This window comes from Suncus etruscus, chromosome 16 (genome assembly GCF_024139225.1).
Source record: "Suncus etruscus isolate mSunEtr1 chromosome 16, mSunEtr1.pri.cur, whole genome shotgun sequence".
NCBI lineage: Eukaryota > Metazoa > Chordata > Mammalia > Eulipotyphla > Soricidae > Suncus > Suncus etruscus.
This window is the reverse complement of record NC_064863.1, coordinates 5,666,128-5,680,204: the sequence shown is the minus strand read 5'-3', so window position 1 is coordinate 5,680,204 and position 14,077 is coordinate 5,666,128. Positions and strand designations below refer to the sequence as shown.

General features: G+C 41.4%; 1 protein-coding gene across 1 annotated transcript in view; it reads right to left on the bottom strand.

The window, feature by feature from the left end:
• RYR3 (ryanodine receptor 3) overlaps positions 1 to 14,077 on the bottom strand; it is a 473,873-nt gene that overhangs the window by 28,915 nt on the left and 430,881 nt on the right. The window contains exons 82-90 of the mRNA XM_049790221.1: positions 12,181 to 12,254; positions 11,910 to 11,927; positions 11,405 to 11,485; positions 10,679 to 10,767; positions 9,351 to 9,479; positions 6,265 to 6,369; positions 4,466 to 4,547; positions 2,481 to 3,811; positions 356 to 414 (exon numbers count right to left, since the gene is read on the bottom strand). Of these exons, the coding sequence (XP_049646178.1) occupies positions 356 to 414; positions 2,481 to 3,811; positions 4,466 to 4,547; positions 6,265 to 6,369; positions 9,351 to 9,479; positions 10,679 to 10,767; positions 11,405 to 11,485; positions 11,910 to 11,927; positions 12,181 to 12,254 (1,968 nt within the window). The remainder of the gene's footprint in view (positions 1 to 355; positions 415 to 2,480; positions 3,812 to 4,465; positions 4,548 to 6,264; positions 6,370 to 9,350; positions 9,480 to 10,678; positions 10,768 to 11,404; positions 11,486 to 11,909; positions 11,928 to 12,180; positions 12,255 to 14,077) is intronic.

Sequence of the window (14,077 nt, the reverse complement as noted above, 5' to 3'; positions counted from 1 at the left end):
AATATGTAAATTACATGAGGAATATTGTGTTAAAGAGCTCAGTCTGGAGACTAGTATATGAAGGATAATTATTGGTCATCCTCATCAACATTATATGAGGTTGCTAAGAATGTGTGTTTGATAATGATGGAAAAAATTTAAGCTACTGTTGGTTTGTTTGTTTATTTTGGTTTTGGGGCCACACCCGGTGATGCTCAGGGGTTACTCTTGGCTCTGTGCTCAGAAGTCATGTCTGGCAGGCTTGGGGTTCAGGGGTCCATATGGGATGCCAGAGTTCAAACCAGATAAATTTTATAAAATTATCTAGAACTATCTACTATATTTGTCAAGCAAGTGGAGGCTAACCAGAACTTACTCTGCCTTCTCAGAATTGACTCTTCCTTCGGCATCACGTGCTGCCTTCATTTCTGCTGCCTAGACAAAAATGACAATCAGCGAGGTTCCCCTCCAATATAAATGAGAGTAGAGTGTAGAGAAGAACCCCATTGTTTGCAATTTTCAGCATCTCTGTCACAATTCCCACCGACTTCCTTTTTTGTGCGTCTATTTTTCTCAGGGTTGTAAAACATAAGCGATCTACCACTTACTCTGAAGAGATGCCAAGACAGGTTTCAAACTTGAAAACTTAGTTGCCCCATTTTAGTTAACCCTAGGAGAGCATTAACTTGAGAACATTCTCAGAGACCCACAACAGTGGAGACAGGATACACATTACACCAGATTCAATACAGAACCTTCTATTAGATAGAATTCCTCACTTGTCTTCAGTTCTGGGACCACCGCCCCAGTTCTTTTCATTGATGAACTGTTGGGTTACTGATCTTACCCTAATCAATAATTGTACTCCACCCTAAGGTATGACCTGGTGATAGTTTATTATCCCTTACTTGGTAGTCTGCTCCCACCCTAGGGTGGTACCTGATTCTTGTCAATAAAAGCAAGGGTCTGAGGAAGGCTGGGGCTCCTTCTTTGGTCTTCTTCCACTGAGCTGCACTCCATCTTAGGAGCAGAAAGCTTTTGTGGTTTGAGTTCCTTGCTTGAGCACTGGGTTCCCTGAACTCATTCTTGTACCTCTTTACTGTGTGAATTATTTCCTGCGGATCTCTACAACTGGAACTGTTCCCCCTGACCTAATCGGACAGGGAAATGGGAACTGCTTTTCCTGCCTGGGAGCTCGGTGGGAATCAAACCTCAACCAATCTCCTAGAGAACATGACTCTTCATCTTTCTACAGAATAATTGATGAGCTCTATCCTCAGATTATGATACTTTGTCTTGTTTACTATGTTGAAACATCTAGATATCTCTTCCTTTCTAGGGATATTAAAAAAAAAACTCCTACTCAGGACCTTTGCACTAGCCCTATCTATTTTCTGCTTAGGTATATTACCTGTTGTATATCCTTGAGAATTTGATTCTAATGATCTTTTTTTAGTTTATTTTAGTATGTATCATAAAAAGTCATTGTCTTCTTCTAGAAGTTAAGCACTACTATTAAAACAAAATATTGTTTACTAACATTTTCTATATCCTAAGAATATAACCTGACATTTAGCAGCAAGCCAATAGTGAGTTTCTATAATATAGAAAAGTCTATTTTAGGGCTTAGAGCTATATAAATCGGTTAAAATTAATATTGCAAGAATGACTATGATTCTGTCATTTCTTTCTCTAACTCCAATCAGGTGAGTGTTCTTTTCTATATTTTTCCATAGCGCCTGAAATTCTCCTTATAAGAATTGGCCATTCTTGTATTGACTTATCCAACATCTATCTTTTCCAGGAAATTATAGGGATAATGCATTTTTAATTATTCAATAAACCTTATAAAAATTCTTCTATATATATTAATGTGGCCTTTTCACATCTCTACTCATTTACTAGAAGGAGTCTGTGTCAAAGAAACCATAGCTGAGGGGACTACCCATAATGTCCCATGGCTCAGAGGCTCCGAATTCTGCCTTCTATCCACTTAATCTGCTCAGTGATTCAAAGCCCAAATTGGACAGTGGGTGCATTCTAAGGATACAAATGACCCAAGCATGACAAGAATCATGAGGATATAGTGGATATCATATAAATAAGAACATGAGGCAATTTTAGAACAGTGTAGAAGTACTATCTCACTAAAAAAGGTCTCCTTCTTTGTTAGTCTTGATTTCCACACTTCCAGTTTAATGAGTAAACCCAAGTCTATAACTAACCTCCTAATGAAGGTGTGTCAGTAATATTATTCATAATATTTCAACTATTCAGTGTAAATGGGAAAAATTCTTGGAAATTGATACTGAGACAAACATCTTAATCTCAAGCTCTCTGAGACATGGCAGCATGGGAAATTCAGAATAGAGCACTCAGAATTCTATGACTTGGTGTCTACTACAATGTTGGCTCCTAGGGAATTGTCATCAGTATTATAATAAGATGTTGTGGCTTTGCTTCTCTAAAATATGAATAATATGGAAACAGATCATGCTTACCTGTGCTTTCCTTTTTTTCCGTACAGTACTCTCTAGTGTAGGAGGCTCATCCTTGCCAATAATCTCAGAGAGGTCACCTAAACCCACTTCAGGTCCATGTTTTGGGCCACCTTCTTTCTTTGGGTGTAATCCAAAGAGATCTGACATAATGTCTGCATCATTCTTCTCACCTTTTACAAAGTGTACCAGTTCAGCTGTGATACCTGGCTCAGTCACTTCGGCCCTCTCAGCCTCTGTAGCATCATCATGGATACCAAATTGGGTTGGGTCAGGCATGTCGCCCAGGATCTTGGTCACCCTAATGTTCTTTGCCCCTTCTACCAGGCCCCCTCCAAACACTGTGCTCCAGAGGACCTGGAATATTCCTCCCAGTATAGTGAAAGATAATTGGAACAGACCCACAAACAACATCCAGAAGAAAGAAAAGAACACCTTCACCAGCTCCTTGACAGTCATTTTTTTCACCTTTCTGTACTGTTTCTTGAGATTGTTCAGGGTTGCTCTTTTCAGAAAGTTGGCCACATTTTTCTTCATCGAGGCACAGGCCATGGCAAATGCAGAGACAGATTCCAAAGATGTGTCCCCCTCCTCTCCACCCTCCGTTTCTAGTGTATACGAAGGATCTTCCTCTTCTTCCTCTTCCTCTTCTGGCCTCTCAGCTGAGTCCGATTCCGAGATCTGTGATGCCAACTGCATCTCAAAGATGGTGTCCTCACAAAAGTTCACAAACAGTTCCATTTTTTCTTGTTCTCCACCTTCATTGACAACGTCAAAAATGAACTGTCTCTTAGATTCCTTCACTTGGGGTTTCTCCCACTGAGTTCGGCTGGATTCACTGATCTCAAAGTAAACACGCTCAATTTTCTTGGCCCCGCCCATGATTTCAATGCGTCCGAGGTATGGTTCAAAGTAATTGAGCACACTTTCTGCTGGGTCCAACAAACACTTGAGGCGAGAATCATTAGGCATATGTTCAGAGAGATTTGTCAATAGTACTGCCACATTGAAACCTATGTCTTTGGCTGGCTCATGGAACTGGTCTACAAAATCAATGTAATTAAACATATCATTCTCATCTGCTTCTGCACATGAGAGGAGAAAGTCAATCTCTGACTGGGTATACTGTTTTTGCCCTTCCATGGCTTTCTGGAATTCTTTTTTCGAGATAATTCCTTTACCATCTGGGTCATATTCTTTGAAGGTATCTGAGCTGGTTAAGTCTTTAAGTTTCAAGAACATGTCAAAGAATTTCAAGATCATTTCTACATTGGTAGATGATTCTACCAGTGTGTCAACCATCTGCTTGCCAATTGTTCCATTTACCACATTCCCTGTGAGGCAGGTTAAAAAACACAAATATAATGAATAAACCCAAGCCATCGTGGATCTGGTCAGGTAGCTATTTTCAGAACACTGGTATATACTAAATCAGTTATTTTCTGACTGCAATGATTTAGACATGGGCAGAAGGGAACAAGCCATAAAGACTACACCACTAGGAGCCAAGGGGGAAAGAAACAAAGGGAAGGAGGAGATTGGCCACACCAGTGCCTTTGATCTGGCCTGGGGCCTGGAAGGTTTCATTATCAGTTTATTAGGGACATAGAAGGATAAGTGATACCCCTTTTATCTTCTTAGACCTAGAGGGTGCCCAACTAGATGGCTGGCATACACACTGGCAGCCAGATGTATTGAAAAGCAATGGGGAGAAGGAGAGGATAGGGAAGAGCAAAGCTTAGAGGTTTTCCCCAGTTCATTCTGGCTTTCCTATTGATAGAAAATGAGTTGGTTTCAGGCTTTGTCCATCAGACCATGTGCCCCTCACTCATTTTTGTTGTTGTTTATTTTTTTTCCTGAAAATTTGTCATTCAAACCAATGTCATAGGGCATTAATGAACTGCCAGAAGGATCATCTATTTGATTAATACAGTTAGTACTCGGACCAATGACAATTGTGAATGCCTAGTTATACCAAACAGCCCAACCTTCCAGGAGGGACAGAAGCATCACCACCATGTCCTGAAGGAGATCCAAGAGTTCCTTCAGCAGCTCGATCTGACTGGAATCCTAGAACAGAAACAGGAGATACCCCTGAGCTATCTGACACCTCAATAACGGACAGGGCAGTGAGCAAGAAGAGCCTGCTCTGGAAAGGTTAGGTGAAGGCTATATCAAGCTCTTGAATGAGCTCCCTTCTCATTGGGAAGGCAGATGTTTTATCATCTACTGTTTAGAGCCACAGAGACTCACTATGGCAGACCCATTCAAGGGAGCTCCTTTCCAGTTTCCTTTCATCAGCATGATGTGGCAGATATTGGGTATTGTCCACTGCTACTGAACTAGCAAATCAACCAGAGAGTCAACAGGTCTCTCATAATTTGTGTGTATGTGTGTGTTTTTATACTAGAGCACGACTAGTGAGCTTCTGGGGGGAATACTACTGAAGTACAACGACAAGATCAAAGCTATAAAAACCAAGTGGGTTCTCCATTCTGTATTGCTTTAAGTTCACCTGACTAAATTGGTGGTGATCTGGGTCCTATTGATCTCTTGAAACGTTATATAATGAGACTATTCCTCCGGATGGTTTTGGTACTAGTCTGTTTGGTTATTTCAGCACCGTGGACAGTACCCTGCAAAGTTGACTTGATTATGTTTTGGACCTAATTCAAAGAAAGTTTAATCCTTGTAGCCTTTGAGATGGGCAATCTAAAGTGCAATTGGAAACTGCACTGCGAGCCATATTTCTTTAACAGACTCTCACAATGAAAATTCTCTGCTTTGCTCTTCACAGTTCAGAGGGAATTTCACCTTTTAGTTATGTACAGCATATTAGAACAGTGTAGGCTATCAGAACTGGAAGAGACCTTGGGGTTTATCACATGGACTTTCCAATGTTTCATAAATGATGAAACTAAAAACCAGAAAGGGGAAGTGACTCCCTATGAGTCACTAGTGAGGAGATGGCAGACCCAGGTTTTTATGTCCAGAGCCTCTATGCTGTGCTGCCACAGTTGGACTAACATGGCAGTGTACTCCTACCACCGAATTAGCAGCCTTCCCATAGGCCAGAGTCAAAAGGGGAAACATGAAAGGGTTAAATAGCACATTCCAGAAGAGAGGAGGCAGATGTGACAGCTTTGAACATTTCAGATGCACATTATAATATAAATTAATACTGCAAATGTTACTCTCGTCAGTTGGAAGCATCCTGAGCTTCTCCCTCATGTGTTGCCATGGAGAGAAGAAACAGACTACTGTCTCTGCTACATGTACTTGTTTATGGTTAAGTGTTCTGAGTGATTATGATTTGTCTTGCCAGAGAGATGGGGAGTGATAAGGAAAAGCAGAAACAGGGAGCAAGGGGAAGCAAAGATGTGAGTGAAGGGACCTGTGGATGACAGAGACATGCAAACATCTGCTGCATCAAGACAGGGCTGGGAGATAGTGTCTCGAAGTGGACAGGACAGTGACAAGGAAGCAAACAGGATTAGCACCATAGAAAGCGAGTGTTAAGGTGATTATGGAAATAGCAAGATGAGATACACAAGGAAGGAAGCTGCGTCCATGCATAAGCCTATCTGGAGCCCCATGGAGACATTCAGTCCTCCACCCTTCCCACTCCCACCTCCCTCTGAGGACCTCAATTGGGAATATGAGACCTAATCTACCTGGCTTCTCCAGTCTCAATCAAGTCTCCTTGTCCACAATGAGAACACTAGGAATGGGCAGGGACTGACCAAGCATTTCACAGCAAGGACAAGTTGGGGAATGGCCACAGTACCTGAGAGAGTTTCATCTGCATGTTAGCAAAGACATGGAGGAAGCCGACCACTGCGTCCCACAGCCTGCTGTGAGCCAGGCTCTGCTGGTTCCCAATGCACGGGCCCTGGGGAGAGGAGGAGAGCCTTAATTTTCTTCACAACTCACAAGCTGCTCTGAAACTTGCTTACAGAAGCAGATAGCTTTTCCCAAGGCCACATATTTCTTTCTCAATATTTTCTCAGGATATTATTTCCCTGTTAGTATATTATATATAGTCCTAGGATGTTATGTCCCCACCACCTCTTCCCATTATAATAAGGTACAGTGTTAGGAAAAGCCACTAAGAATTTCACATTTTCATGATTTTTCTAAGGGGTTCTTTTAGCCTCAGAATATATCTCTTCCTGAAGAACATTAGAGTTTAATGCTTTGGTTTAAATAGGACTAAAAGGGTTCTCTTACCCCTACTATCCATATTTTGGCCTCCGACTTTCCCAGAGTTGAAAATTAGGCTCTAGCATGTGTGTTGTTTTCAGGCAAAACTAAACATAAACTGCTTTGACCTTATGGCTACCCATTTGAGTTTAAAGAATTGAATAATATTCCTAGTTTTCCATTTTTTTGGCTTTTGGGTTACACCTTGTGGCACTCAGGGGTTACTCTTGGCTTTACACTCAGAAATCACTCCTGGCTGACTCGGGGGATCATATGGGATGCCGGGAATCGAACTGGGGTCTGTCCTGTGTTGGCCACATGCAAGGCAAATGCCCTCCTGTTGTGCTATCTCTCTGGCTCCCAGTTTTCAATTATTTTAAAGATGTTCTTTTCACTAACTTAAACTTCAGTACCATCTTGTACCATCTCTCTTTTTGATGGGGTAGGAGGGCTGTTTGGGCCATGTCTGGTGATGCTCAGAGGTTACTCCTGTCTCTGCATTCAGGGATCACTCTTGACACTGTTCAAGGGACTGGATAGAACGGCAGGGATCAGATTCAGGTTGGCTATGTTCAAAGCATGCATCCTTCCTGCTTTGCTATTGCTCTAGCCCCTGATACCATCTTTATCTTATCAGAAGAACAGCAATAGAGGGATGGCTATTAGTATCTTGCTTTCATGTTTATAATCTTTCCTGTTTCCAAAGATAATTATAGAACAATATTTTTTTAATTGTGGAGGTAGTACATGGCAGGGCTCCAGGGTCCATTCAGTTCTGGGATTTGAACCCTATAGCTCACAAATGGAAGGCCTGGGCTGCATACCTGAGCCACAATTCCAGCTCCTGAATATGATCTGCAATTCTTTCTTTTTTTTTTTTTTTTTGGGCCACACCCAGCGGTGCTCAGGGGTTACCCCTGGCTGTCTGCTCAGAAATAGCTCCTGGCAGGCACGGTGGACCATATGGGACACTGGGATTTGAACCAACCACCTTTGGTCCTGGATTGGCTGCTTGCAAGGCAAACGCCGCTGTGCTATCTCTCCGGGCCTGATCTACAATTCTTATCACAGATTATTTCTATACTCTCTAAGAGAATCTTTAATAAGGTATTTCAAAAAAGAATACTAAAATTCTAGGAAAAGTCTAGAGCAGGGGTCTCAAACTTGTGGCCCGCGGGCCGTTTGCGGCCCTCCATACAACGTTTTGTGGCCCGCATCTGGCCTTCAAATATCGCAGTATTCGCGATTATTTGCTTACCGAGTAATCACAATAAAAATCACATTAGTAAGAAAAAAAATCGCATTAAACATTCGCATACCCCGAGCAGTTCCGTTCGGGGTATGCGAATGTTTAATGCGATTTTTTGCGATTTTTTTCTTACTAATGCGATGTTTTATTGCGAATATTCGGTACGCGAAATCCCTTATGCGGCCCTGCCTCACCCCAACTTTGCCTCCTGCGGCCCCCAGGTAAATTGAGTTTGAAACCCCTGGTCTAGAGAGATAGTATAGCAAGTAGGATGCTTGGCATTCTTATAGTAACCTGGATTCAGTCTATTACATCCAATATGGTACCCTGGAGGGCATGCCAAAGTTGATTCCTGAGTACAGAGCTAGGTATAATTCCTGAGCACCACTAGGTATGGCCTTTAAATAAAATTTTAGCAAAGGTCTTGGTAGAATTCCCAGAGAAGAGATGGGCAGGATAAATACTGCATACATCTCTGCACAAAGATGTACACATGTTTAAAAATCACTCACGCTTAAATATTAATGTAAAATATTTGATGTCTGAGCCCCAGAAGCCTCTACATTCTTTGTAGAATAGTAATGGTTGTTGAAAGAAACTCGTTCATCCAACAGAAGCTTTTTATTCTTGAATTAAGTACTACATGGAAATTCTGAAGATTAGTCTGGTTCTGCAAAGAGCCAGTCAGATGCTTATCAAATCTATTCAGTGATCTTCATAGCTATGCCACATCCTGTGACACTATGGATCAGTCACCTGTTCCTAGGTTTATCTCTGTGTTCTTACAATCCTGAGTGAAAGGATTAATCTCTTCCCTAAATTATTTCTTACCAATTAATAGTTTTAGCTTTATGGTTGTTCAACTATGACTGGTTCTCTGCAACCCAGCAAAGAACATGGTAAAAACCAGACATTCACCCTGAACTTAACTCATGAATTAACTAATGAATTTGGCTGCCAATTTGAAGGTGGTTCTCCAGTTCTTTCCAGAATGTCAGTTCTGAACAAACCAGCAGAATCGTATAGTTTTGTTTGTTTGTTTGTTTAAAGGTTCGGACTTAAGATAATACAGATTTTGCTCCTATTTTAATCATCTCTACGTTATCTTGAGATTTATTTGAAAGGACAAATTTTAAAACAAAGGTGAATTTTTTCTTTGATGTTTACAAAAAGATTTTAGTTTAGGAGGGAAAGCAGAATGCGACTGGACTGACACAAATAGAGTTTGACTACACTGTAAAGTCACAGCAGGGACCCTAATCACAGCTTCCCCAAAATAGAGCACTGCTGCTTCTCTCTTAGAGACATGAAGTGTGGTCAGCACGAGTTTACAGGCATAGCCACATAATCCCTTGGGTCTCTAGAGGGTGGGAACATTATAAAGACATTGTATTTTCAAAAATGCAACCTGAGGCACAAACCTGGATGTATTCTGTTAGAGAGTTGAAAATCTGTTTGGTGACTGCCAGAGCTTTGGAAAAATTGTGCTGTCCAGATTCATCAATGATGTCCTTCCCAGAATAATACCAGTAGAAATCACTGATTGATTCCTAAAAGGAAATACATAGAGTTTAGTAATCCTCAGACTTCAGTCATGGCAGCTACACAGGAAGAGTACACGATAATCGATCTCTGCCCTGATCTTTAAAACAAGAATCTTGGACTTTGTGGAGAAACTCAGAGCTACTGTGATCCCTAGTGTCTTTTAAATTCACAAATGCCTCTGTGGAAAAGAAGCAAGCGACAGAGTATTGTTTATTCACAGCGAAAATGCACATGAAGGACAACAATCATCCAAGTAACTGTAAGAGCGGGAGGGGCATAATGGTGCCAGCACTGTTGTGAACATATTTCATATATCGAAACTCTCCATCCTTGGAGTTCTAATGATAGCACAGTGGGTAAGGCATTTGCCTTGTACTGGCCAATCCTGGTTCCATCCTTAGCATCCCACATAGTCCCCTGAGCCTGCCTGGAGTGACCTCTGAGTACCACTGGGTATGCTCCCCCACCAAAGAAACAAAACCAAAAAAAAACACACCATTCGAACTACTACCCTAGGAAGACAGGCACTAATCGTTTTATAGATGAGAAAACTGAAGCATATGTACCAGGTTGAATGAGAGAACCAAGATAAAGAGTCAGCCAAAGGAAAATAATTCTGTTTTGTGTTTTTATAGATTTTTCCTGAAACAACTTGGATTCTCCTTTAGATAATTACATCAAGTGCCTTCTCTATGTAATACATATGTCAACTCACTTATCCCTACTACCTTTTTGGGGTTTTTTTTTGGGGGGCAATACCTGGTGATGCCTAGGAGTTACTCTTGACTGCATTTAGGTGGTGCTCAGGGGATCATACGGGATGCCAGGAGTTGAACCCAGGTTAGCCACATGGAAAGCAATCACCACATATGCTGAACTATCACTTTGCTACCCTACTTCTCCTTTCTATTTTCTAGAGAAAAATCTATTCTTTCACAGGTTGTTATTCTACAGGGCACTGTGACCAGGTTTATAGTGAAAACTAAGCAAGAATTTTATAATATCTGCTTGGGTAGTTAATTATCCTTTCCCATTTGTCTTTACATTTTTAGGTACCTAACCTCCTTATAAATCTGTGGGCATAGATACCAAGTCTTCCATATTGTGAACTGCCTCCTAAATCTTCCTTATTACCCTCTTTAACATTGGCAAGTATCTGTATGGGGGTGGAAATGTTGGGGAGGGGGACACACTCCCCACTCACCTGCAAACGCAGCAGGTAGTCTACAGTGCTTATGATAACATTCACGGTGGTGGTGTTGCCCATCTGGGTCCGAAGGAAGTTCTGAAAGTCTGGGAATACCAGGGTTATATCAGAGTCTGTCTTTGTCATGCTTGACCATTGCCTTCTTGGCTAAACTCGAAAGAGTCACATTATGTGAAAAGTTTTACAAGGACACACAGTTGGGGTTCTGGCAGGTCTCAAGAGTTAGGAAGTTCCTCAGGAGTTATTAATTCTCAGAACAAAGAGTCCTCCTATTCTTCTAATCCCAGAAGCTGAACTTTATACATAAAGGATTGAGTGTTTAGATTTACCCTCTGAAGCTTTTAGAAAGAGTTTAACCTGGTAGAACCAAGTAACATTAGCCATGTAGTCAAGGATAAGTTTACTTTGGGTTATTTTTTAACTTACAACTATACATTCATTTTGCATAGGGCCACACTGAGCAGTGCTCTCGGGCCCACTCCTGGTGATGCACAGCTTAGGTGTGATCCAATGCTCAGGCCACAGGGCCACACTTGGGGCAGGTAGTATTGGTGAGCCAACTAAGGGCCTTGCACTGGCTATGCCTGGTTTTACCATTTGAGCTATATCCTGGCCCAGTAACATGTTTTTTTTTTAATGCATTGTGTCTTTAATTAGCAACTGTTTGTATTCAATGTGGCATCTGGTTTGTTGTATCTTGATAAATCGATGTGTTCCACTCACCACTGTTATGTCCTTCACAAAGTAATTGTAGGAATCTAAAGAGATCGCGTGTAAACTCATCATTCTGGAGTACTTTGTCACCTTGAAAACACATAAGATCAGTGAGAAGTTGTTGGACTTTTCTCCGTAGAACACTTTCCAATGCAAATAGGCAAAGATACTGAAGAAGCTGTGTCAGGATGGATGGAAATGGGAACTTTGATGAAGGTTAATAAGCCCGAATAAACTCAGATGGAGGCTATGGAACACAACAAGCAACCGAGTTGAAATCTTGCACCTTAGATGCATTTGTAAGGAAGACGATGGAATTAATGACAACAAGAGTACACAATTCATAACCCACACTTTACAAATGGAGCTCTTTTAATTAAGCATCAGATCACTGAGTTAACCTGACATGCAGCCGGCCACAAAGCCTAAAAGGGGCTGGCACTGAGGCAAGGAAATAAGTTCCTGCAGGACTCACACACAACGTAGACAACTTGGGCCAGAAACTCAAACTTACCACGCTCACGAACAATGACTGATGATAAGAGAAAGACAGAGAAACACAGAGTAAGAAAGTCATCGTCACCATGAAAAACTCCAGTTTAACAATGGCTCTGTGAACACATCCAGCCTTGGATGCCTGTTTTACAAAATAATGAAGGGAAGGTTGGGCTCAAGTGGAACGAGTCCTTGCAGATCATAAAACAGAAGCCCGGGCTTGATGGGGGGATAGTTAATTCCACTTTTAATCAGGACGAGAGTGGCCTTCACATTCATGAGGTACTCACGTGTTCCTTCTTCAGTCACCATCCCCAGGCCTTCAGCTTTATTCTGTCGCTCAAATGCATTCAAATCAAGGACACTGGTAAGAGACAAAAGCAAGAGAAGGTCAGAGCTGACAATACTGGGAACGCGTCAGTGAAATGCATAGATGACGATTACCCTGTCCTTGCATTACCATAAATGGACTAATACATGGAGTGGGTGAGAGTCTCATGGTCCCCTTGGCTTGTGCCAAGCAGGATGCCCACCATGTTGAGACTTTAGGGGGTCCTGAACACATGGGGGATGTCATTGTATGCCCAGAAAAGTTTAGAAAAGCTTCCAGAATAAAGACAAAAATCATCTGCTTTCTTTTCTTTCATGTTTTTGTATGCTCACACCTGACTGTGTTCAGGGGACCATGTGTGGTGCCATGGATCAAACCAGCACTTGCAATATGTAAGGCAAGTGTCTTATCCACTGAACTATCTCTTTGGCCCTGCATCTATTTTCTGATATTTCTCAAGAGACAGTTTACTTTTTTTTTTTTTTTTTGGTTTTGGGGCCATACCCAGCAGCGTTCAGGTGTTACTCCTGGCTCTCCATTCAGAACTCACTCCTGGCAGGCTTAGGAGACTATCTGGGATGCCGGGGATTGAATCCTGGTCAGCTGCATGTCAGGCAAACACCCACCCCACTGTATATTGCTCCAGCCCTGGACAGTTTACTTTACTTGGCATTCATTAGTGTTTTCCTCTCATGTCTTCTTTCTTTGAGCAGAACAAGGAGTTACAGGGTTTGGTGCTTAGCATAAATATTGATGCAGGGTTACAAACTTTTAGATTTCAAAGCTTCAACTTTTTAAGATCTTTGCCTTGTTGAAAGCCTAGAGGTAGCTGAGCTGTAGTTTTCTAGTGAGAATATATCACAAAATAAACCTCATTTTTTATTCCCCTTTTTCCAATATTCCCCATCCCAGCTATGATCCAATCCTACTTAGCCAAGAATCCCCAGTGTAACCACAAAACTTGATAACCAGAACATTTTGGATCATACTAGTTTTGGTGGGGGTTTTTATTACTTTGAAGAAGACCTCAAAAGGTTTTAAAGAACTTAAAAGCATAAGGTTTCGCAAGACTGTACTCTTTGCAATGTTATTGGCTGAGTCCAATAAGATGAGACAAATCTTGGCTTCTTTTGCTACTGGGCAAAGAAAATGACAGATTGGGGAGAATTTGAAAAGAACAATAGAAACACTATTGCCATCTTGTTGGGTTTTCTCAAACCCTGCTGTAAAAAGGGTCATATTAATAGCACAGAATTATCCTCTATTTTCCACAATAACTCAAAATTATCCTTCTATTTTAGTTTTGATGTAGAGGGACAAAGACATGAAAACAGGGCATTTGAAAAGAGCTTCTTCAAAGCTGGAGTTGTGAGTCAGGAGACTTTGCAGCAGGCATTTCTGACCGATACTTTGTCCACATGCTTTTATTTGGAAAGATTTTTTATTTTATTTTTTTGGTTTTTGGGCCACATCCAGTGACGCTCAGGGGTTACTCCTGGCTATGCACTCAGAAATCACTCCTGGCTTGGGGGACCATATGAGATGCCAGGGGATCGAACCTCGGTCTGTCCTAGGTTAGCACATGCAAGGCAAACACCCCACTGCTTGTGCCACCACTTTGGCCCCTTATTTGGAAAGTTTTCCATTTCTCTACTGCTTAATTGTTTAATAAATGCTTTATTTTTATAATTAGCAAAAATAAAATCCCTAGAACATCTTCAAACTTTTATTAGAACTCAGCTGGCCACTGAGGGCTTGTCACCAGTCCCTCCAAGTTGTCATTATGGATAAATTCGGTAATATTAGATATTCCAAATGACAGAGAGGATTAGCTGAGAATTTCATGAGCAACAGGG